Genomic DNA, 24,830 nt, shown 5'->3' on the forward strand with positions numbered 1-24,830 from the left:
CAATTCAATGGTTAAAATGACTAATTGTAAATAAATAGCACTCCTAAATTTAAATGGATCAACTGACCCCAACCCTGCTACTTTTTGTAAACGATTTCTGTCAGAAAAAAATCGTCCTACTCTGTTTTGAAATGTCGAGGCTGTAGTACCTCCTCCAAACCAGCTGGGGTCGTCTGTCAAATATCGTGACGTCAAAAAGTTTCCCTCCCCCACGATAGGCCTTTCTGTTCCTCATCTGATCAGCTGACATGAATGTGATGCTGCTGGAAAGACCTCTAGTCTTACGATTTGATTGGCAATTATGAATATTGAACCATAGGAATTGTACGGTAGTAATTGATTAGTGTTCGAATAGTTTTGTCATTAGATCTCAGGTAAGTGAAAACAGTATTATAATTATTATTTTTTACTGTAAATCTAACGTTACTTGATATCATGTGATGCTAGCTAGCTAGCTATGGGTCATGTTTCAATAAACTGAGAATGTCACTTGCAGCAACGTTAGTGAGGTTTAGCTAACGTTAGCAACTTTTGATGTAAAGCATAAGAAGACAAATATCCTTTATCTTGCATGCTCGCTAGCTAACCAGATACATCAGCAACACGTAGATAAGACAGGTTTGGGAAGACATATTGATTAAATAGCAGTCAATGTTGTCTTGCTACCATTTATTTACTGATGTATCAACATGAAATAGAGAATAACGTTGCGATTGATAATATTGTACTACAAATGAAGTCCTGTTTAAAAAGTAAAACCGTTTTTTTCTTGTCTTACAGCACCCATCTCTGTGCATTTCGTTTTGAGCCTGTAGTCAGTCATCAGTGTATAGCCATGACAGAGTTCTGGTTGATCTCAGCTCCTGGAGAGAAGACCTGCCAGCAGACATGGGACCAGATGATGGTGGCTACCACCCGCAACAACAACCTGTCCACCAACAACAAGTTCAACATCCCAGACCTCAAGGTTAGCATGCAGCAGTAGCCATAAATAGTAGCTACTACATTACCATACTAACTTGTAGGGCTGGGCAATAGATTGTGAATACCGGTATGGATTTTTACAATACTGTCTATAACAATATGTTGACAGTGCTAAATAAATAAAAACTTACTACTTCACTGTCAGTTCTCCTAGTTTGGTTGAGAATTTTTTTTTAAAACTTAGAATTCACTTGTTGCTATCCTGCATGCACTACTCAAATATACCATCAAAATTGAGAAAATTATTGAATGAAAATGGCCATATCACCCAACTAACTTATACTGAACAAATATATAAACGCAACATGTTAAGTGTTGGTCCCATGTTTCATGAGGTGAAATAAAAGATCCCAGAAATGTTCCATATGCAAAAAAAAAAAGCTTATTTCTCTCATCCCTGTTACTGAGAATTTCTCCTCTGCCAAGCTAATCCATCCACCTAACCGGTATGGCATATCAAGAAGCTGATTAAACAGCAGGATCATTACACAGGTGCACCTTGTGCTGGGGACAATAAAATACCACTCTAAAATGTGCAGTTTTGTCACACACACAATGCCACATTGTGTTGTGCAATTGGCATGCTGACTGCAGGAGTGTCCAACAAAGCTGCTGCCAGAGAATTTAATGTTAATTTCTCTACCATAAGCTGCCGTTTTAGAGAATTTGGCAGTACATCCAACTGTCCTCACAACTGCAGACCATGTGTAACGAAGCCAGCCCAGGACCACCACATCCGTCTTCTTCACCTGCAGGATCATCTGAGGAAGGGTAGGGGGTATGCAGAGCAGTATTTCTGTCTTTAGAAAAACAAATTCTGATTGGCTGGGCCTAACTCCCCATCCCATGGCTGCACCCCTGCCCAATCATGTGAAATTCATAGATTAGGCCCTAATGAATTTATTTCAGTTGACTGATTTCCTTATATGAACTATAGTAAAATCTTTGAAATTGTTGCATGTTGTGTTTATAGTTTTGTTCAGTATACTTGCTAGCTCCTCTACATTCCTATGTGGGTCAAGGCTTCCACAAAACATTGCCATAGTTTACTCGCAAATGAAATCATATTCCCAATATTACTCCAAAAGCAACTATAGAGAAATAAGTATTCCCCGCTCACTGCTCCCAATGAGTGATCTGTTAATAATGCTATGGGTCAAAGCTTTCTCCTTTCATTACTCCAGAAGTGCCACCCATCCAAAATGATTCAATGGCCATTATATTCCAGGGAAAGTATCCAGAGTCCCTAGAGGATGGTTGATGGTTATCCTCTGTGACCCTACTGACCCCTTTGCCACTTGGGGTACACGGCACGCGACGGAACATTTTGACACACATGAAGGGGTCCCGACAAAAGCGCCGCCATCCAAAGCACACGGGCCCCTGAATGTCACTGCCTGGTGAATGACTCACAGATGTCACTGAGAAAACAACACAAAGGCAGGCAGCACAACCAGACCCCCTGACCTCAGGACTCTCATCCAGTCTTTGCCCTAGTTTGAGTTGGCCCTAGTTTGATCAAAGGCCCTCAAAGCAACATTTAGGCCTCTGGCATTAAGCCAATGAACCGATGGGCTCACCCCATCTATAAAATGGGCTCACCCCATCTATAAAATGGGCTCACCCTGGGTATATGATGGAAGGGGAAATACTGTTTGAATTAAAGCTTTGACATGTTTGGCCTTTTTTCCTTTTTACATTAACAGGTGGGGACACTAGATGTGTTAGTTGGGCTGTCAGATGACCTGGCCAAACTGGACTCCTTTATCGAAGGGTAGGTTTTTTACTACACTGCAATTTCCCCTTTGAACATTAAGTATCGCTTTCATGACTATTTATACACCTTGTACATTGTAAATGTGTTGTGATAGACATATTATTTTTGTCAAAGTGCCTCACAAACCAGTGTGAGTCTGATGTCTTCAGAGTCCAGTCAATTCTGTAATCCCTCTGTGACCCTAACCTTGCTACAGCAAGGAATTTCATACCAATGTGAGGCTAGCAGGCCCACAGACTAAAGTTAGCAATTTACAGTTTGGTGACACACCAGCATCTCTTTACTCAGTCATATTTATCGCTCATGACTTGTGTGCTACTGTTGGTTTGAAGTTATTTATAATCCTTGGAAAATCTTGACGTCCAAAATGTCACACATACTAAACAAGCCCTGCTTCCTCTGTAGACATTTACTCTAAAAAAATACCAACATTAGCAACCCAGTTACCTCTCATAGGGCAATATCAGCCTTGTTCTGGAACTCGTCTGTAGGAAATTTGAAGATGAGAGCCAAAGTAACACCTTTACAGACTGATTTTGGATTTGCTTAATCTGACAGCGTTTTTAGGTGTCAGTTGTCTAGACAAACATGCCTGAGGCTTATTGACATCAAGCATTCTGTCATTGCATGGAATTTAGTTTTTCTCCGTCATCCACTGATCACACATCAATTGGAATGTAATCATATCAAGTATTATCCGCATCATTTTGGTTCAGTGAAGGCAACTACAGCGCAAAAAAAATAAATTACAATCTATTTCTGTGAATAATAAGTAGTAGGCCTACAGGTCCATTTTCTGTTAAAAAGGTATTTCAAATGTATACTGTATAATGTGCACAGTTGTTGGTCTGGTGCTGTAGAATATAGATGGATAAACACTCATACCCTGCCCAATGAACAGTCTGCTTAGACTTTTATGTCTTGCTATATGAAAGCACGGTGTATTTAAGCAATAAGGCCCGAGGAGGTGTGGTATATAGCCAATATATCATGGCTAAGGGCTATGGCGAACCATCAAATTCTGCAAAGCGTCAATACAGGATTAAGATTGAATCCTACTACACCGGCTCGTCGGATGTGGCAGGGCTTGAAAACTATTACGGTCTACAAAGGGAAACCCAGACTCGAGCTGCCCAGTGACGCGAGCCTACCAGATGAGCTAAATGCCTTTTATGCTCGCTTCGAGGCAAGCAACACCGAAGCATGCACGAGAGCACCAGCTGTTCTGGATGACTGTGTGATAACGCTCTCGGTAGCCGATGTGAACAAAACCTTCAAACAGGTCAACATTCACAAAGCCGCTGAGCCAGACGGATTACCATGCGCGGACCAACTGCCAAGTGTCTTCAATGAAATTTTCAACCTCTCCCTGACCGAGTCTGTAATACCTATTTGTGTCAAGCAGACCACCATATAGTCCCTGTGCCCAAGGAAGCGAAGGTAACCTGCCTAAATGATTACCGCCCCATGGCACTCATGTCGGTAGCCATGAAGTGCTTCGAAAGGCTGGTCGTGGCTCACATCAACAGCATCCTCTCGGACACCCTAGACCCACTCCAAATCGCATACTGCCCCAACAGATCCACAGATGATGCAATCTCAATCGCACTCCAAACTGCCCTTTCTCACCTGGACAAAAGGAACACCAGGTGAGACTGCTGCTCATCGACTACAGCTCAGCGTTCAACACCATAGTGCCCACAAAGCTTATCACTAGCTAAGGACTCTGGGACTTAACACCTCCCTCTGCAACTTGATCCTGGACTTCCTGACGGGCCACCCCCAGGTGGTAAGAGTAGGAAACAACACGTATGCCACGCTGATCCTTAACACTGTGGCCCCTCAAGGGTGTGTACTTAGTCCCCTCCTGTACTCCCTGTTCACTCACGACTGTGTGGCCAAACACGACTCCAACACCATCATTAAGTTTGCAGACGACACAACGGTGGTAGGTCTGATCACCGACAACGATGAGACGGCCTATAGGGAGGAGGTCAGAGAACTGGCAGTGTGGTGCCAGGACAACAACCTCAACATCAGCAAGACAAAGGAGCTGATCGAGAGTTTCAAGTTCCTTGGTGTCCACATCGCCAACGAACTATACCGGAGCACCAAGTCTAGGACCGAAAGGCTCCTCAACAGCTGCTACCTGCAAGCCATTAGACTGCTGAACAATTAATAAAAATCACCACCGGACAATTTACATCTGGGCCTGAACCGAGTCTCTGGTGGCACAGCTAGCACTGTGATGCAGTGCCCTAGACCAGTGCGCCACCCGGGAGGCCTTGCCTCGTTATTCTTATTGTGTTACTTTTTATTATTACTTTTTATTTTATATTTGGTTAATATTTTCTTCTTCTTGAATGGCACTGTTGGTTAAGGGCTTGTAAGTAAGCATTTCACGGTAAAGTCTACACTTGTTGTATTCTGCGCATGTGGCAAATAAAGTTTGATTTGATTTGTTCTTAAGCACGACACAGCGCGGAGTGCCTGGATACAGCCCTTAGCCGTGATATATTGGCCATATATCACAAACCCCCGAGGTGCCTTATTGCTATTATAAACTGGTTTCCAATGTAATTAGAGTAGTAAAAATAACTGTTTTGTCATACCTGTGGTATACGGTCTGATATACCACGGCTGTCAGCCAATCAGCATTCTTGGCTCGAATCATCCAGTTTATAATCTCCTTTTGATGAGGGCTTGCTGACTGTGGCCTGACTGTGTGAATGTCTCCTGGCTGTTCACAGTGTGGTGAAGAAGGTGTCTCAGTACATGGCTGATGTGTTGGAGGACAGCCGAGACAAAGTCCAGGAGAACCTGCTGGCCAACGGAGGTACTTATCATCGCATACAAGTTACTCATATGAAAACAATGCAGCTAGTTATCACATACAAGATACTGGTATGAAAACGGAGGAGGAGGCAGTTATTATCGCATAAATATAATTACTAGAATGGCCATTCCCATTCAAGTTGGTCATTCTATTTCTATCATTATCATCACATACAAGTTACTCATATGAAAACAATGGAGGACATTAGAGATTAGCTAGTTGGTTATCATCACATACAAAGGACTCCTGAAAAACAATGAATCCAGGAAGTGTGCTGCTACCTCTACTGTGCACATTGATTGACTAAGCAATTATCCTTTTAACCTGTTAATACGAAATACTAAGGAATTACCAGCACATTTTAGAAATGGTTGATAAGACTATTTTGCAATTACCCATAAAGCCATGCATCATAATGTAAAAACGTCATTCTAACAAGTCCTTCCCTCAATAACAATGCTTTGATTCCCTCTAGTGGATCTGGTGACCTACATCACACGGTTTCAGTGGGACATGGCCAAGTACCCCATCAAGCAGTCACTGAAGAACATCTCTGATATCATATCCAAGGCAAGTCTTTCTCCTACCCTCCTCATCTGATTCTCTTGATAATTAGCTAGACGGAACCCCTTTAAAAAAAAATGTTGTCATGATTTCGATAGCGCATGAAGGTAAAAAGATATCAACAAGTCAATTATATTTCAATAGTATCAATCAACTGTATTTTCTCTACGTCGAGTAAATCTGTTGTTAAAACACTGTGTGCAGAGTTTTTACGTTGGTCATATTCTGAGTACTTGACCTCTTCCTCTCTACAGCAAGTAAGCCAGATTGACAACGACCTGAAGGCCAGAGCGTCTGCCTACAACAACTTGAAAGGGAACCTGCAGAATCTGGAGAGAAAGAATGCGTGAGTCATTTTTTTTTGCTCGAGGGCATAACTAGATTTCCCACTGCTGCTAATCAATGCTAAACTAGAAATATATTTGAACCAGTGTTGAGGAAAGGTCTTCCAATGCATATTTGCTTTGTTCAATTGTTTCTTTCAACATTTGTTTACATTATCATTAATATATCATGCAATACCATGTTGTCTGTAGGGGGAGCCTGCTGACCAGGAGTCTGGCTGACATTGTCAAGAAGGAGGACTTTGTGATTGACTCTGAGTATCTGATCACTATGTTGGTGGTTGTACCAAAGTAAGTACAACTTTTTCCTCGTTTTCAACAGTGTCATATTTCAACTTTTTTTATAACACCAGTTTGCTGTCTAACAATTCCGGATCCTTCTAGGACGAGTTATGTTGACTGGCAGAAGACCTATGAAACGTTGTCTGAAATGGTGGTACCCCGATCCACTAAGTAAGTTTATAGGAGATTCAGAGTGCATAGTGAATGCATGTTAAAATAACTACTTCAGTAGTCACTTTAATCCATATCTGTCATATCTCTTTTAGTATTTTCAGGAAGTGATTTCATTGTGAGTCCATCATGCCTGTCTGACTGTTCTGTTTGTCCCATTATTACAGCCTGCTGTTTGAGGACCATGACAGTGGTCTGTTCAGCGTCACCCTATTCAGGAAGGCCATTGATGACTTCAGACACAAGGCCAGAGAGAACAAGTAAGACACACACACACACACACACACACACACACACACTTCTCCATATGTAATTATCTTGCTGTTCCTATCAGGTACACAGTCAGGGACTTCCAGTACAACGAGCAGGAGATGAATGCGGACAAAGAGGAGATGACACGTCTCTCCACAGACAAGAAGAAGCAGTTTGTAAGTCATATGACTAGAAATGTGATGCCTGACCAAGGTATATGTGACCGAAACGTTACACTGTAAAAAATAATAATAATTGCAAGTACACTTAGTGTTTAGGACATCCCTGCAACCATTCTGGGATGGGTTGGGTGGGTGAAACTATTGGACAGTACTAGCTACACAGTAGGGTGGATCTAACCCTAAGTATTATTTTCCCTCTGTCAGGGGCCTCTGGTGCGATGGTTGAAAGTGAACTTCAGTGAGGCCTTCATCGCATGGATTCACATCAAGGCTCTGAGGGTCTTTGTGGAGTCTGTCTTAAGGTATGACGATCACACTGTACTAACAGTCGTCCAATTGTTAGATGTTTGTAGTGAGTGACAAGATGCTTGTATTGACAAGAAGTCAACCTGAATACAAATAAAATATTTAACTGGCTGTGCCTGCTGTTAGTGATTTAACTGCTCTGCCCATGCTCCCACAGATATGGGCTGCCTGTGAACTTCCAGGCCATGCTGCTCCAGCCCAACAAGAAGAACATGAAGAAACTGAGGGAGGTTCTCAATGACCTATACAAACACCTGGACAGCAGCGCTGCAGCTGTCATTGATGTGAGTAATTAGACCTGAAATGCACTACCGTTCAAAAGTTTGGGGTCACTTAGAAATGTCCTTGTTTCTGTAAGAAAAGCAAATTTTTTTTGTCCATTAAAATAACATCAAATTGATCAGAAATACAGTGTTGACATTGTTAATGTTGTAAATGACTATTGTAACTGGAAACAACAGATTTTCTATGGAATATCTACATAGGCGTAAAGAGGCCCATTATCAGCAATCATCACTCCCGTGTTCCAATGGCACGTTGTGTTAGCTAATCCAAGTTTACCATTTTAAAAGGCTAATTGATCATTAGAAAACCCTTTTGCAATTATGTTAGCACAGCTGAAAACTGTTGTTCTGATTTTAAAGAAGGAATAAAACTGGCCAGCATCCCGGAGTCGCCTCTTCACTGTTGACATTGAGACTGGTATTTTGCGGGCACTATTTAATGAAGCTTCCAGTTGAGGACTTGTGAGGCGTCTGTTTCTCAAACTAGACACTCTAATGTGCTTGTCCTCTTGCTCAGTTGTGCACCGGGGTCACCCACTCCTCTTTCTATTCTGGTTAGAGACAGTTTAAGCTGTTCTGTGAAGGGAGTAGTACACAGTGTTGTACGAGATCTTCAGTTTCTTGGCAATTTCTCGCATGGAATAGCCTTAATTTCTCAGAACAAGAATAGACTGATGAGTTTCAGAAGAAAGTACTTTGTTTCTGGACATTTTGAGCCTGTAATCGAACCCACAAATGCTGATGCTCCAGATACTCAACTAGTCTAAAGAAGGCCAGTTTTATCGCTTCTTTAATCAGAACAACAGTTTTCTAAATCTAACATAATTGCAAAAGTGTTTTCTAATGATCAATTAGCCTTTTAAAATGATAAACCTGGATTAGCTAACACAATGTGCCATTTGGAACACAGAAGTGATGATTGCTGATAATGGGCCTATGTAGATATTACATTAAAAATCAGCCGTTTCAAGCTACAATAGCCATTTACAACATTAATAATGGCTACACTGTATTTCTGATTAATTTGATGTTGTTTTAATGGACAAAAAAACATCTAAGTGACCTCAAACTTTTGAACGGTAGTATATATATATATATATCTCTGTGCCCAGATGAACACCTGTTGTATCATTGTAGTAATGGGGCATTGCGATGCCAAACAAATGTTGTGTATTAAAAATTCTGGTACATTAGCTAAATGAGATTGATATGGTCTGGTTCAGCAGACCTGTTAGACAACCACATTATCCCTGTCGTGTTAATGTTCTTTACCATGTAAGCTAATGGTTTCTGTTTCTTTATTCCCTTGTAGACTGCCATGGATATCCCTGGTCTGAACCTGAGCCAGCAGGAGTACTACCCTTATGTTTACTACAAGATAGACTGCAACCTGCTGGACTTTAAATAGATTTTCACTGTACCTGACCTCTCTGCTCTGTCTTGTCTTTATGCTGAGTACCCACTAACTTGTGTTTTCCTGTAAATCTTTCTCCCAGTCTTGCTCTTTTCTCCTTTCTCTGCCCTGCTATCCCCTCTCCTCTCTAATCGTCCTCTCCTCTCCTCATGTCTGGGTGATGCTGTTTATCCTTGCTCTCCTCAGATGTGCATGCTCATTCCTTGTGGTTTAAAGCACTTAGTGACCCCCTCCATCTGTACAAACTGAGGACAAACAATGGCTTGATGTAAATTTAGTTGGTTTTGTTTACAGATTTTTTTTTAAACAGCATAATCAAAGTACACTGTATTTAAACGCCCAGTGCAGTCAAAAATGTGATTTTCCTGTGTTTTTATATAGATTTCCACACTGAGGTCGGAACGATATTGTGGAATAAGGCCATTTTAGTGTAAGATAGAAATTTCAGCCTGTTTTGGTGGGATGGAGTTTTCGGCTGACTGGTGACTTAATTCATTAATAGAACAATATGAAAGTGTTCCAAACCTCTGCCAATAACAGCTAGTTTACATTTTCCCATCCCCAATCCAAAAACAGTCCTAGTCAAATTCTTGCTTGAGAAATTGCTCATGCTAAAATCCTATTTTTTGTTACTTTTTGACCATTTTGAAATTTTTTATTGAAAACAATCACAGTATTTAATTGTTACCCAGAAATGATTTGATGTTGAGATAAAACAGCTGCATTGGGCCTTTATGTGCTGAAACGAATAAGATCTCTAAATATTTATTTCTGGTAGTTTATGCATTTTCAATCATTCCACGTCTGTGTTGTGCATATTATAGCTACTATTCATAGATACTTGTGTATGTGACCAATTTGTTATTTTACCTGCACATCTAAGCACATCTGGTACATGTTCATGAGGTATTGGTTCACCTTGGCAACAAATAGTGTTACAAAGATGCTATATTTGTGTGTTTTCTCATGTTGTGTATATTTGATGTTAAAAGAGATATATGAATGTGTAAGCATTATGTATGCTATGAATAGATAAAACAGTCAATATGAAGAAAATTGTCTGTATTTTGTCTGTGATTGGGGTTAGAGGTTGTCTGTGTTGGTAGGCTATATCTGCAGGTAAGGTTGTAAACATTACATATTACAATGAACGGCCAGGCCCTGCAGGAATCTTCCACGTTTACAGTTGTGTGAGAGAAAGAGAGTGAGTCATGCTTGGCCTCTGCAGAACTAAGGGCAGGGTAGTTAGAGGAAGTTCCTCCATTGAGAAGTAGGAATGTACATAACCCTTAAGAAATCCCTGCCTTCAAACATTAATATGAGGAATTCAATATGAATAGAAATGTGCTCCCAAATCCATCACTGAGAAATAGTATTTGTCTGAGAGCATAACATCATTGCCAGAGTAGCCTACACATTGCCTAGATGTATTCACATGCACCGTACTCTATCAAATTGGACAGCAGATGGCACAAAATAACAGGGAAAGTGGTAAATAAAGTCCTCTAGCTGCGCATGTCACCTATGTATGCATTCCTCTGAAGTCGACCGAAACCTGACAGGCGTTTAGACCATGCAAACAGTCCGTCATATGACTGGTACCCATACGAAAACACAGCAAGGCGGGGGAAATAATAATCACTGTCCGTGGTGGTGCTGCTGTTGCAAGGGAACCGCATCTTTTCCGATGTCTTCAGGCTGCCCGGATCGTTTGTTTATCTGCGGCTCCCCGTTTATTAGTGTCATCACCGGCCTTTCTCGGTCGATAGAATGAAAGGATGGCCAAGCGGCGAGATTCGGACGAGGAGAGTGGAGAGCTGATCGGCCCTGCTGCGGTCCAGCGAGATAAGACGCCGTATCCCGGGATGGCAAAAATGGACGGAATGGAGGAAAGAGGGGGAAGTGAACTGTCTTTGGAGGAGATTTTAATGCTCTACAGCCAACCGATTAACGAAGAGCAGGCTTGGGCAGTGTGTTACCAATGCTGCATAAACCTGGCTCAGGGACATAGGAGGAATTCTGGCCCAGCTGCCGGTGCATCAGTGGTGGATACTCCGAAAATGATTGAGGGACCACGGGATGTGAGGATTCAGAAAGACGGAGCTGTCAAATTACAATATGAAGGCTGTGATGGTAGGTACAATAATTATGTAATGATGATGTTTTGCAATGCGTTCATGATTATTTTTTCTGTCTTTTTTTGATTTCCCCAACACATTGGTAATATTACCAGTTCCTAGAATGAGAAAATCTGTAAAAAAAAATAAATAAATGTAGAAATTAGGTCAACAAGGCAGCTGGACACCGACTGATAGATTCATATGTCATGCTTTCCAATTGTTGGCCATTGCATTTAGTCAGCTGGCTCAGCTGTTGTTGTTTTCCCCTGTCACACATCACATGTTCATGTTCATCATTCACACTATAAAATAGCCTACTGAGAAAATGAAAAATCAACATATTTCCATGGCACAGTTTGTTGCTGCACTGACATACAGTGCATTCGGGAAAGTATTCAGACCCTTAACTTTTTCCACATTTCGTTATCCTACAGCCTTATTCTAAAATGTATTAAATAAAAACATGTTTTCATCAAGACACGCAATACCCCATAATGACAAAGTGAAAACAGGTTTTTAGACATTTCTGCAGATGTATTACAAAGTTTTCAGACCCTTTGCTATGAGACTCGAAATTGAGCTCAGGTGCATCCTGTTTCCATTGATCATCCTTGAGATGTTTCTATATGTTGATTGGAGTCCACCTGTGGTAAATTCAATTGATTGGACATGATTTGGAAAGGCACACTCATGACTATATAAGGTCCCACAGTTGTCAGAGCAAAAACCAGGCCATGAGCTTGAAGAAATTGTCTCTAGAGCTTTGAGACAGGATTGTGTCGAGGCACAGGTCTGGGGAAGGGTACCAAACTAATTTCTGTAGCATTGAAGGTCCCCAAGAAGACAGTGGCCTCCATCATTCTTAAATGGAAGAAGTTTGGAACCACCAAGACTCTTCCTAGAGCTGGCCGCTCGGCCAAACTAAGCAATCGGGGGAGGTGACCAAGAACCCGATGGTAACTCTGACAGGGCTCTAGAGTTCCTCTGTGGAGATGGGAGAAACTTCCAGAAGGACAGCCATCTCTGCAGCACTCCACCAATCAGGTATTTATGGTAGAGTGGCCAGATGGAAGCCATTCCTCAGTAAAAGGCACATTACAGCCCACTTGAAGTTTGCCAAAAGGCACCTAAAGGACTCTCAGACCATGAGAAACAAGATTCTCAGGTCTGATGAAACCAAGATTGAACTATTTGGCCTGAATGCCAAACTGAATGTCACATCTGGAGGAAACCTGGTACCATCCCTAAGCAGTCAGCAGAAGCATCATGCTGTGGGGATGTTTTCAGCGGCAGGGACTGGGAGACTAGTCAGGATCGAGAGAAAGATGAACAGAACAAAGTACAGAGAGATCCTTGATGAAAACCTGCTCCAGAGCGCTCAGGACCTCAGACTGGGGTGAAGGTTGACCTTCCAACAGGACAATGACCGGCACACAGCCAAGACAACGCAGGGGACAAAGGGGACCTTTGGGACAAGTCTCTGAATGTCCTTGAGTGGCCCAGCCAGAGCCCGGACTTGAACCCAATCAAACATCTCTGGAGAGACCAGGAAATAGCTGTGCAGTGACACTCTTTTATTTATTTTTCATTTAACCTAGGCAAGTCAGTTAAGAACAAATTCTTATTTACAAATACGGGCTGCCCCGGCCAAACCTGTGCGCCGCCCAATGGGACTCCCAATGGGACTCCCAATCACGACCAGATGTGATACAGCCTGGATTCGAACCAGGGACTATAGTGACACCTCTTGCACTGAGATGCAGTGCCTTAGACCGCTGCACCACTTGGGAGCAGCTCTCCATCCAACCTGGCAGAGCTTGAGAGGATCTGCAGAGAAGACTCAGTAGTTGTTTTGTATACATTTCCAAAAAAGTTTAAAAAAACAGTTTTTGCTTTGTCATTATGGGTATTGTGTGTGGAGTGATACGCGGGGATTACAAAAAAACAAACATTTTAGAATAAGGCTGTAACGTAACAAAATGTGGTAAAAGTCAAGGGGTCTGAATACTTTCCTGAAGGGGTCTGAATCCACTGTGCAATGGAGGGTGGTGGGTGGAGTAGGCTACCTTGACTGATAAGATGTGGCCCCTTATCAGCCTTTTTTGTTATTTTTGACTTTTTTTATGGAGTGCTTTCATTGCCACAAAGACCCTCAACCAATGGTATGACTGCATGATGGCCCCAAGCCAAATAATCATCACTGTAGTCATCGATGGACTTACGCCTTAACAGCTAGGGCCTAGCTAAACTGTTGACATTGTCTTGTGTCACACCTGATATGACACAGCAAGTGATGTGTGTAGTCTGGGTGTGCCTTTGAAACTGCTTGGCTACCTATACTCCTTGCTCCGGCCAAATGCTAGCCTCTGTCCGGTTTTCGGGAAATGGAAAGAGAGCCTGTGACGTTAACAAGGCAACACCATCTTAACTCCTCCTCCACATTTACTGGATTGGTTGAACAGTGCAGAATATAACCTCCCCGACAGTTTTTTTCCCCCTTCTCGTCTGGTCCAGTATGTAAGGGATCTAGTTTCAGACGTTAATTTTACACCTGCTACGTTAGGTTATGCGAATGCGAACACATTCAGGGCCGTCTGATTGATCCAGAAACCAATGGGTTGGGCCAAAGCCAGAACAAACATGGGTATAGCGGTGGCTTGAAAATTTGGCATTGGCTTTCATACTCTGATAGGGCAGCGGGTAGCTTAGCGGTTAAGACTGTTGGGCCAGTAACTGAAAGGTACTGGTTTGAGCCGACTAGCTTAAAAATATGTCAACCTGCTATTGAGCAAGGCACGTAACCCTAATTGCTCCTGTAAGTCGCTCTGGATAAGAGCGTCTGCTAAATGACTAAAATGTTAAATGTAATCGGTTAAAGATGATCCAATCGCTAATCACTTTTTGTTCAACGCCCCTCGTCACCACAAACTATTTCAATGATGACAGTCTCAGACTAAAGTATGTAGCAAACAACAGAGCAGTGAAATAATTTACTGTGAGTCATCAGGCTACCTGTGAAAGTGACTATGAATTACAAGTAATGTGTCTTGTCTTGCTTGTGGAGAGTTCCTGTCGATCTTCCTCCTCGCTAGTATCCTGTAATCAGATTCTCAGATAGCAGACTCAATTTATCTTTATTTATTTACCCATGGTGTCACAGGGAAGCTGTACCCTAGCTCTTACTCAGTTACACACCTTGAGTCAATGTGTGCTGAGTCGATTTGATGGCTTATTTGCTTTAGACTCAATGTACTCCATGCTCAATCAGCTTTTTTACATTCACATTTGAGTCATTTAGAAGACACTCTTATCCAGAGTGACTTACAGTTGTGTGTGCGTACATTTTCATACTTTTTTTTGTACTGGTCCCCAGTGGGAATCAAACCCATATCCCTGGCGTTGCGAGCACCCTCCTCTGCCAGCTGAGACACACGGGACCTTTTTGGCATTAATGAACGGACTGTGCATAGTAAGGGTGGAATATGTGGTGTACTGTATTTTATTTGACGTGCCTGGTAGTGTGTTAGTAACTCAGTAATAGTAATTGGGGATGGGAGGTTTTGCATGGTTTGCTACTGGTCTGAGGATGGCTACTCTACAGGCAATGCTGTTATTAAATGTGGTATCATCATGTGTGTTATTACACTTTATTCATCTGTGATTATTACATTCATATGACTAAATCTAATCATATGAGTTAATGTAGATAAACTAACTTTATTCTTACGACGCCTTTCTTTTTCTGGTGCCTTAAATCCATTATAATATCTTAAAACACTGATTTGTTACATCCTATCCATATTTGATGGATTCTCTGAAGGACTGACCACTCTGATGTCTGGTTAACTGGGCTACAGAGCAAGGGGTCTCCCCCAAGGCATATCAGCCATCCCAGCTGTGTTCAGAGAGACAGACAGACACATGCAGAAAGAAAAACTGAGAGAGAGCATTCTTCTAACCAATTTGTCACAGACCCACCAACCATGTCACTATTCCAACTGACCAAATAGATGTGCCACAAAATGTAGCTACTATTTTACTACATTTCCCCAGTTTCCTGATCTTACCCAGATTGATACCATTTGTCATAATGTTTAGATTGTCACGTTGTAGCTCTGTGATGGATAATGCATTGCATGAGAGAGAGGGGGATAGAGAGAGGGGGATAGAGGGAGAGGGAGAACAGGTTAAGGTGGAAAAGGAAAGTGATTTTCTTTTCTCTCTGTGTCTGAGGACTTGTATTGAGCGTCTTCCAGGTCTCTGTATCAGATTTCTTTCCTTCAATGATGAAGTCAGTTTGTGTGAGAATAACAGGATTTGTCCGTTGTCTGTTTCCTGCATGGCAGTAACAAAAGCAAGTTGTTTTGTATTACTTTGAGTGTCAAAATAAGCCTGGTTCCTCTCTAGGTTTCTTCCTAGGTTCCTGCCTTTCTAGGGAGTTTTTCCTAGCCACCATACTTCTACATCTGCATTGCTTGCAGTTTGGGGTTTTAGGCTGGGTTTCTGTACAGCACTTTGTGACAACTGCTGATTATAAAACAGGTTTTCTAAAATAAATTGGATTTGAAAATAAGGACCATTGGACATTGGTTGTGAGTAGGTCTGTTGATGTCCTGAAATATTAGGCTTCCATCTTGTTTTTTCTCATCAATGAATGGAGCAGTCACAAGCAAATGATTTGAACATGTTGTTTTGCAGGATGTCACATTACAATAGAGCATGTCATTGTGTATGTGGAGAGGGTCATCAAAATATAATCTGCTTGGTCACGTTATTGAAGTTAATGAACATTTCATGACGATGACGTGGTGGCTTGGAGGAACATCTAGGCCTAACCAAGAAGTTTCTTCAATAAAGTCTATTGATTAATTTTAGCTATGTGTATGCGGGCAGATGCAGAGGTAGAGGCAGTGACAGAGGCTGACTGGCAGTGACAGAGGCTGACTGGTAGAGGTAGAGGCAGTGACAGAGGCTGACTGGTAGAGGCAGTGACAGAGGCTGACTGGCAGTGACAGAGGCTGACTGGCAGTGACATAGGCTGACTGGCAGAGGCTGACTGGCAGTGACAGAGGCTGACTGGCAGAGGCAGTGACAAAGGCTGACTGGCAGAGGCAGTGACAAAGGCTGACTGGCAGTGACAGAGGCTGACTGGTAGAGGTAGAGGCAGTGACAGAGGCTGACTGGTAGAGGCAGTGACAGAGGCTGACTGGCAGTGACAGAGGCTGACTGGCAGAGGCAGTGACAAAGGCTGACTGGCAGAGGCAGTGACAAAGGCTGACTGGTAGAGGTAGAGGCAGTGACAGAGGCTGACTGGTAGTGGTAGAGGCAGTGACAGAGGCTGACTGGTAGTGACAGAGGCTGACTGGCAGTGACAGAGGCTGACTGGCAGAGGCAGTGACAGAGGCTGACTGGTAGAGGCACTGGCAGAGGCTGACTGGCAGTGACAGAGGCTGACTGGCAGAGGCTGACTGGCAGAGGCAGTGACAAAGGTTGACTGGCAGAGGCAGTGACAAAGGCTGACTGGTAGAGGTAGAGGCAGTGACAGAGGCTGACTTGTAGAGGCAGTGACAGAGGCTGACTGGCAGTGACAGAGGCTGACTGGCAGAGGCAGTGACAAAGGCTGACTGGTAGAGGCAGTGACAGAGGCAGTAACAGAGGCTGACAGGCAGAGGCAGTGACCGAAGCTGACAGGCAGAGGCAGTGACCGAGGCTGACAGGCAGAGGCAGTGACAGAGACTGACTGGTAGAGGCAGTGACAGAGGCTGACTGGCAGAGGCAGTGACAGAGGCTGACTGGCAGAGGCAGTGACAGAGACTGACTGGTAGTGACAGACTGACTAGCAGAGGCAGTGAGAGAAACTGACTGGCAGAGGTATAGGCGACTGACTGGCAGAGGTATAGGCAGTAACAGAGGCTGACAGGCAGAGGCAGTAACAGAGGCTGACAGGCAGAGGCAGTAACAGAGGCTGACAGGCAGAGGCAGTAACAGAGGCTGACAGGCAGAGGCAGTAACAGAGGCTGACAGGCAGAGGCAGTAACAGAGGCTGACAGGCAGAGGCAGTGACCGAGGCTGACAGGCAGAGGCAGTGACCGAGGCTGACAGGCAGAGGCAGTGACAGAGACTGACTGGTAGAGGTATAGGCAGTAACAGAGGCTGACAGGCAGAGGCAGTGACCGAGGCTGACTGGTAGAGGTATAGGCAGTAACAGAGGCTGACAGGCAGAGGCAGTGACCGAGGCTGACAGGCAGAGGCAGTGACCGAGGCTGACAGGCAGAGGCAGTGACAGAGACTGACTGGTAGAGGTATAGGCAGTGACTGAGGCTGACAGGCAGAGGCAGTGACTGAGGCTGACAGGCAGAGGCAGTGACCGAGGCTGACTGGCAGAGGCAGTGACCGAGGCTGACTGGCAGAGGCAGTGACCGAGGCTGACTGGCAGAGGCAGTGACCGAGGCTGACTGGCAGAGGAAGTGACCGAGGCTGACTGGCAGAGGCTGACTGGCAGAGGCAGTGACAGAGGCTGACTGGCAGAGGCAGAGGCAGATGCAGCGAGAGAGGCAGAGACAGGGCGTCATCAGTAGTCACATGCCACCAACCAAGTGGTGAGAATGAACTGCTGCTTTCATTGACTGTGACCCAGTAAATGATGTTGTCTTCACGACACATTCCTCAATCTTCTTCCTTCTTCTCTTTCCATGGTCCCTGTTTTTCCTGGTCAGGTTTACGGTCATATAAATTATCCTGGCCCTATTAACTACTGTGCTACAGCATATAGGCAAGGTTAGACCCATGGTAGTCTGTGGTATAATGCACGTGTGTTGTACTTGACCTATTTTGCTCAAGATGGGGGTTCCGCCTCACTTGATTAAACAGCTTTTGTTTTCTGACGTTTTCTGATAATAATAACCTTGTTTGACTGAGCAGATTATCTTCATGGCTGATGGCCACTTAGTGACTCCATCATGGAGTCACCGGAGCCTTTGTTGTTCGTCGGCCTTCTGACTCGGGCTGATCGGCGTTTGAGTTGCCATGGCAACTGCAGCCAGCCGCCCAGGGGTGGTTCATGTGCGAGACCTAACTGCATACAGTATCTCATGACATATCAGGCCCAGATGAAAGCAATAAAACAGATTAAGGGGGAAAACACACTGCAGGTTCAATGAGAATGTTCAGGCTGAATCTGAGGTGTTGACCTGTTAACCATGTTCAAACTGACGCCTCACATGCTGGTTCCTCTGCAGACACTGTCATATTGAATTATCGACACATACATCTGTCCTGCAGATACGGTGTACGGAAACATTCTGAGTGAACCAGCGGCATGATTTTCACATTTTAATTGACCTGCAAATGATTGAATTGTGGCCTCTGTTTTAGGTACAGTAAAGGTTTAGTATAAAACAATACATGCTCTCTTTTGACCTGAAAGGCTGTGTTGGTTGGGCCAGTTGTTAACGTCTTATTGTAGCCCTTCTCAGTCACAGATAGTTTCACATCCAGGTCATAACCAAGCCAATGTATTTTAAGATGCTTTGCTTTAGGCATAAATTCCCTGTTGACCACAACTTTCCTCTGTGTCTCCACAGGTAAATCCATCCCAGCTACATCAACAGAGGTGAGTGGCATGTTTCTGACTTCCTTGTTTCTGGGAAGATGTCTGTAATAATACGAATGAGAGATGTTGAGCAGGAGGGCCGACCGTGTTCCAATGGAATTCTACCTGGCAAAACCGGGCCGGCAACAGTGGTGGGTGGATACTATCTGTACAAACATAGGGCGTGTTAATCCTGCTTGATGACATGCCTGACACTCAACCTGCTGCCAGGGGCATTGTGGTGGTGGTTTCATTAGTGCTTTACCCTACTGTCTGTGCAGTGCACACCTCATTCACAGCATCTAGCTCAGAGGTCAGACTAGAGAGAATGGATATGACCACACCTACGCTATGTGTAACATGGGACTGTCATTGACAGTGAGGCAATTTCAAATACAGACGCAAACATCCACTAAAACAAGAACATCTGAAAAAAATCTATATCATAACACCTAGAACAAAGTCCTAACAGGAGCGATGATGGAGTCTATTTGGAGATCAGTGATAGATAGACCTTCACTACAGACTCTCTAGGTTCTCAGCTGGTCTGACTGACTGGGCTAGCGAAATGAATTTCACCGTGCGAGCTCTCCCCTTTGATGTTGGCTCTGGGTGACACCTAAAGGGCTAGTTAGAGCGCTATATTGTAATTTACCTTCCCAGCAACCTCTTCTCAGCCTCTTCCTCCAGCTGATATGGTGATGGGAATAGTTCAATTCCATTCAATACAATTGTATTTATCCTCTCAGGGGCAAACAGCAGTGCTGTTCAAGTAGTCTCACACAGCCTGGGGAGGAGGTTACTGCTCAAGAGGAGCAATAGCTATTGTTCTCAGTGTATCAGGTGACGTGTCTAGCTAGCATATTTGTGTGTTAGTACGTCATCATCACTACCACGAGGCTAGTAGTATTAGAGCATATGATATGAGGAAACTATTTCCCATCAATATCCTACATGACTACAGTTTACTCTGTGTCTTGCATGTATTCAGGGTGGGCTAAATGTATTGTTGAACACCAATAATCTGTCTTCAGTGGGGTGGAACTTTGGGAGTCCTGGAGTAGTGTGGGATTGCCTGGTAATGGATCTCTGGGAGCAGGTGGAGAGAGAATAGAACACACACACACACACACACACACACACAGAGTCTCTCTCTCTCGCTCTCTCTCTGAGAATGTGCAATGAAACTGCGTCAACAAAATCCCTGCCAAGCTGCTTCATGTGTTCTCCTAGTGCAGTCAGTCCGTGTCTGATGTGATGTGTGAGAGCCTGGCTGAGGAAAAGAAAATACTGGAAAGTCTATCCTCATTCCAACACCCTCTTCTGACTGTCACCACATCACTGCAGATCCAGCAGTCTTATTGCATTACAGCTCGTGTGTGTGTGTGTGGGCAATTTAGTTCAGAAACATTGGTCGTGATTGGATCACACCACTTCCCCAACACTGTCACTGACGTGATTCAATCTCTTCTATGCTGCTGTATGACACTGAACTATATGAAACCTGTGTTGTTGTGGCACAATGTACTACATGAAGACAGACAGAGACAGCTGAGCCACTATCCCTTGGTCCAGACACTGAGAGTGCAATGGAGGTACAGTAGAACCACATACATGTAGCAGATGATAACTAGGTATCCCACAGTGCAGTGACGTCACCCTCCATGAGAACTAAAATAATGTTGCTCACAGGCCAACCCAAAATCAGGATTTTGGCTAGCTAGCAGATAGCACGTTGCTTTGTGTGTAGATTAGTGTTAGTCATGGGTTCACTTCCCTGGTATTCAGTACAGGGGTAGAACACGTCACATAAAGGGGAAACAACCCCTGTGTGACTCCTGAAGAATGCTAGTCTTCTTGGTAACACTACTGTTGATGCCTCCAGCGTTGGTAAACCTTTCTGGTCTCGTGATCTTGCTACTCTTACTGCTTCTTACTGCTTCTTACTGCTGGGTTATGTTTCATACTTTCATTATGTCCCAGGCAGGCTGGTCCTCCTCTCTGTTGTAGTTCAACTGTTCAGGGAGGGGGATTTTTAAGAGTTAGCCTTTGAAGTTTGGAGGACGATTATGGCAGTTAACATAGTAATGACTAGTCATAGTAATGACCACTCTATTGGAAATAGTATGAATGGACTGATTAACTACACAATCAAAGAAAAAACTGTCTTCTCTGATCAGCTGCTGATAATTCAATTACATTGAATATTGTGTCCGAGAAATTACGAACATTCCCATTCATTCCATCTTGAAAATAGTTTGATGGGTTTAGTTTAATGTGTGTTAAAGTGGGTGTGTGGTTACACGCCGGGGGATCAGGGGGGGTGTCGGCTGAACCCTCAGGCGGAGTTGAACGTCAGTCATATGATTCAGAGGTCATGGGGTTGAGCACAACGTCTCTCCTCTTGCCTTCTCTCAAATCACCACTTTGACTCTAGAGCAAGGCCCTCTACTTTACCTATAAACTCTGTTATGAAATGATCGTGAAAACTATTCTAAAACTCTTATCTGGTGATGTTAAAGAACATCGAAGGGTTTCCTGCCTTCCCTCCTCTGCTATCAATCCCTTCTCTTTTTCGTTGTTGATATATTTAGTCATTACGTTTTTTTCCCCAGTTTTCATATTTAATATTTCAAGTTATTAGACATTTCAGGATTTACAATTTCAGATTGCTTCATACAGTTACATGAACATACATTTAGATAGGGTCAGGTACATTCAAGGTCATGGACATTTTGACATTGTTCGAAGGCAGTGCTTCTCATTCCTGGTCCCGGGGACACAAAGTGGTGCACATTCCCATTACCCGCCCCCTATACACCCACTCCCAGTGAGAGGCTTGATGGCTCCAGGCCCAGAACCTAGAAACACAGCTGAACGGTATGTAGACAGGTATGGTCACAGATTCTCAGCAGGGCCAGGCCAGCCACACATAATGGAGGCAAATCAGATCTTTAAAAATAAACAAAACAATAAAAGCAACATCAATCCGTTGTTGACTGCCTCAAACCAAGTTCAGACATTAGGGGTGAAGTAATTCATCAATTATGTATTGTATAGATTGATTTCTTGCAAAGGAGATACGTACTCAGTTGCACAACTGAATGCATTCAACCGAAATGTGTCTTCCCCTCTCTGAATCAGAGAGGTGCGGGGGGCTGCCCTAATCAACGTCCACGTCATCGGCGCCCGGGGAGCAGTTGTTGTTTGGGGGTTAACTGCCTTGTTCAAGGGAAGAATGGCATATTTTTCCACCTTTTCCACTATTTTTCCACCAGCTCAGTGACTTTCAATGTGGCACTGTCATAAGATGCCACCTTTCCAACAAGTCAGTTCATAAAATGTCTGCCCTGCTAGAGCTTCCACGTTCAACTGTAAGTGATGTTATTGTGAAGAGGAAACTTCACAGAACGGGACCGCTGAGTGCTGAAGCGCGTAGCACGTAAAAATCACCTGTCCTCGGTTGCAACACTCACTACTGAGTTCCAAACTGCCTCTGGAAGCAACGTCAGCACAAGAACTGTTCTTGGGGAGCTTCATGAAATGGGTTCCCCATGGCTACACACAAGTCTAAGATCACCATGCACAATGCCAAGCTCCGTATTAATGCCCATGATTTTGGAATGAGATGTTCGACAAGCAGGTGTCCACATTCTTTGGGCCATTTAGTGTATCTCTTGGAACCCAGAACCCAATATTATGTGCTCTGGCTAGGTACTATGTTAGATTTTTTGTAACATTCTATTAGGAGAGACTACTGTTGATGGTATGTAAAAACCACTTAGACCAGAAATACATGGTCTGACAGTGGCTTCCTGTTAGGTTTCTGCCAGCTAAAGGACTTCATGTTTACTGGGGCTGCTGTGCAGTCTGATTTATTTCCTGTGATAGGACTAATGAGGAGGTATAATTGCAAACCCTTCATTTCTCAAATTATTATTTTCTCCAATAGTTTAATTATCTAAAATCTTTTAGCGCCGATTCAAATAATTGATTAACACACTAATAGCAAAGATCTGGCCCTGCACCGGAGTACCATGTAGGCTACTACACGTGGTCAACGTCTGAAATAGCACCCTATAGTGCACTACTCTCTACCACTCTCTGGAAAAAAGTAGTGCAAGAGCGTAGGGATTGGAAGTAAGGTGCCATTTCAAATATGCACTAGGTCACACATATCTACACACACCCTTGTAGTGTTGGACTAGGGTTACAAAGCTAGTAAGCTACTGGTAATTTACCAAAGTTACTGGAATCTTCAGTATCTTGTCTTTGCTTTATCTTTGGGACCAAAGTTACCAGCTTGACACCAAAAATATTTATAACAAAGATATATTGACATAGTAAAATAAATAAGTGTTAAATGTTTTTTATTTTATATCTTTTTTTACCAAATATTTTCTTACGTTAAATAAAAAACGGTGCATTTTTGGTTATGGGGTTGTAAGTAAGCATTTTACGGTAAGATCTACCTACACCTGTTCTATTCGGCGCATGTGACAAATAAAATGTCATTTGATTTTATAAGGCCACATAGAGGGCCTTTGACAGTGTCAAAGACTCCAGCCACCCTAGTCATAGACTGTTCTCTCTGCTACCGCACGGCTACCGGTACTGGAGCGCCAAGTCTAGGTCCAAGCATAGTCACTTTAAAAACTCTACCTACATGTACATATTACCTCAATTACCTTGATTAACTGGTGCCCCCGCACATTGACTCTGTACCGGTACTCCCTGTATATAGCCTCGCAATTGTTATTTTACTGCTGCTCTTTAATTATTTGTTATCTTTATTTATTTATTTAGGTATTTTCTTAAAACTGCCTTGTTGGTTAAGGGCTTGTAAGTAAACATTTCACTGTTGTATTCGGCTCATATGACAAATACAATTTGATTTGATATAATTACAGACGCCGGTGATACCCAAAATGGTCACTAGATGTCTTGTGATAGATTACATAAAATCCTTGAAAGTTACCAATATTCTGGTATTTTCTGGTAAACTTTGAAAGTTTCCAGTAATATAACCTCCAGTGAAGGCTGGTGAGGGGAGAACGGCTCATAATAATGGCCGGAACAGAGCAAATGGAATGGCATCAAACACCTGGAAACCATGGAAACCATATGTTTGATGTATTTGATACCATTCCACCTATTCCGCTCCAGTCATTACCACATGTCTTCAGTTATTCATTGTTTATACCTGAGGTTTTGTACTATGAAATGTGATCTTGAATGTATTAAGTCCCACTGACCATAACCACTCCATGGTTTAATGATTTATATTGTTGTTTTGAAATGACCATTTTCATTATTTTATTTCACTTAGTCCTGCTTGTTGGAGCTTGAAGCCTAACACGGAACCCAAACCGGCTGTGCGCGTGTGCTATCGTGCATACATTTATTTTGCCCCCCCACACCAAACGCGATCACGACACGCAGGTTAAAATATCAAGACAAACTCTGAACCAATGACATTAATCTGGGAACAGGTCGAAAAGCATTAAACATGTATGGCAATGTAGCTAGTTAGCTTGCACTTTCTAGCTAACGTTAATTTGTCCTATTTAGCTAGCTTGCTTTTGCTAGCTAATTTGTCCTGGGATATAAACATTAAGTTGTTATTTTACCTGAAATGCACAAGGACCTCTACTCCAACAATTAATCCACACATAAAACGGCCAACCAAATCGTTTCTAGTCATCTCTCCTCCTTCCAGGCTT

The 24,830-nt window shown here is 43.2% G+C and overlaps 2 protein-coding genes across 4 annotated transcripts in view; both read left to right on the plus strand.

Annotated features, from left to right (window-relative positions):
- Positions 1–216: 216 nt before the first annotated feature.
- LOC139424023 (V-type proton ATPase subunit C 1-A) lies at positions 217–10,452 on the plus strand. Its single transcript, XM_071175711.1, has 13 exons — positions 217–374; positions 781–967; positions 2,691–2,758; positions 5,512–5,597; positions 6,073–6,167; positions 6,416–6,507; positions 6,698–6,796; positions 6,890–6,958; positions 7,126–7,218; positions 7,293–7,386; positions 7,597–7,694; positions 7,856–7,982; positions 9,295–10,452. The coding sequence occupies exons 2-13, from the start codon at positions 836–838 to the stop codon at positions 9,388–9,390; spliced, it is 1,149 nt and encodes a 382-aa protein (XP_071031812.1). The 5' UTR covers positions 217–374; positions 781–835; the 3' UTR covers positions 9,391–10,452.
- Positions 10,453–11,039: 587 nt separating this feature from the next.
- LOC139424033 (protein spire homolog 1-like) overlaps positions 11,040–24,830 on the plus strand; it is a 49,542-nt gene continuing 35,751 nt past the window's right edge. For all 3 annotated transcript variants that reach the window (XM_071175722.1, XM_071175729.1, XM_071175735.1), the window contains exons 1-2: positions 11,040–11,529; positions 19,100–19,128. In XM_071175722.1, the coding sequence (XP_071031823.1) occupies positions 11,175–11,529; positions 19,100–19,128 (384 nt within the window). In that variant the 5' untranslated portion in view covers positions 11,040–11,174. The remainder of the gene's footprint in view (positions 11,530–19,099; positions 19,129–24,830) is intronic.

The sequence above is a fragment of the Oncorhynchus clarkii genome, chromosome 2 (assembly GCF_045791955.1).
Source record: "Oncorhynchus clarkii lewisi isolate Uvic-CL-2024 chromosome 2, UVic_Ocla_1.0, whole genome shotgun sequence".
NCBI lineage: Eukaryota > Metazoa > Chordata > Actinopteri > Salmoniformes > Salmonidae > Oncorhynchus > Oncorhynchus clarkii.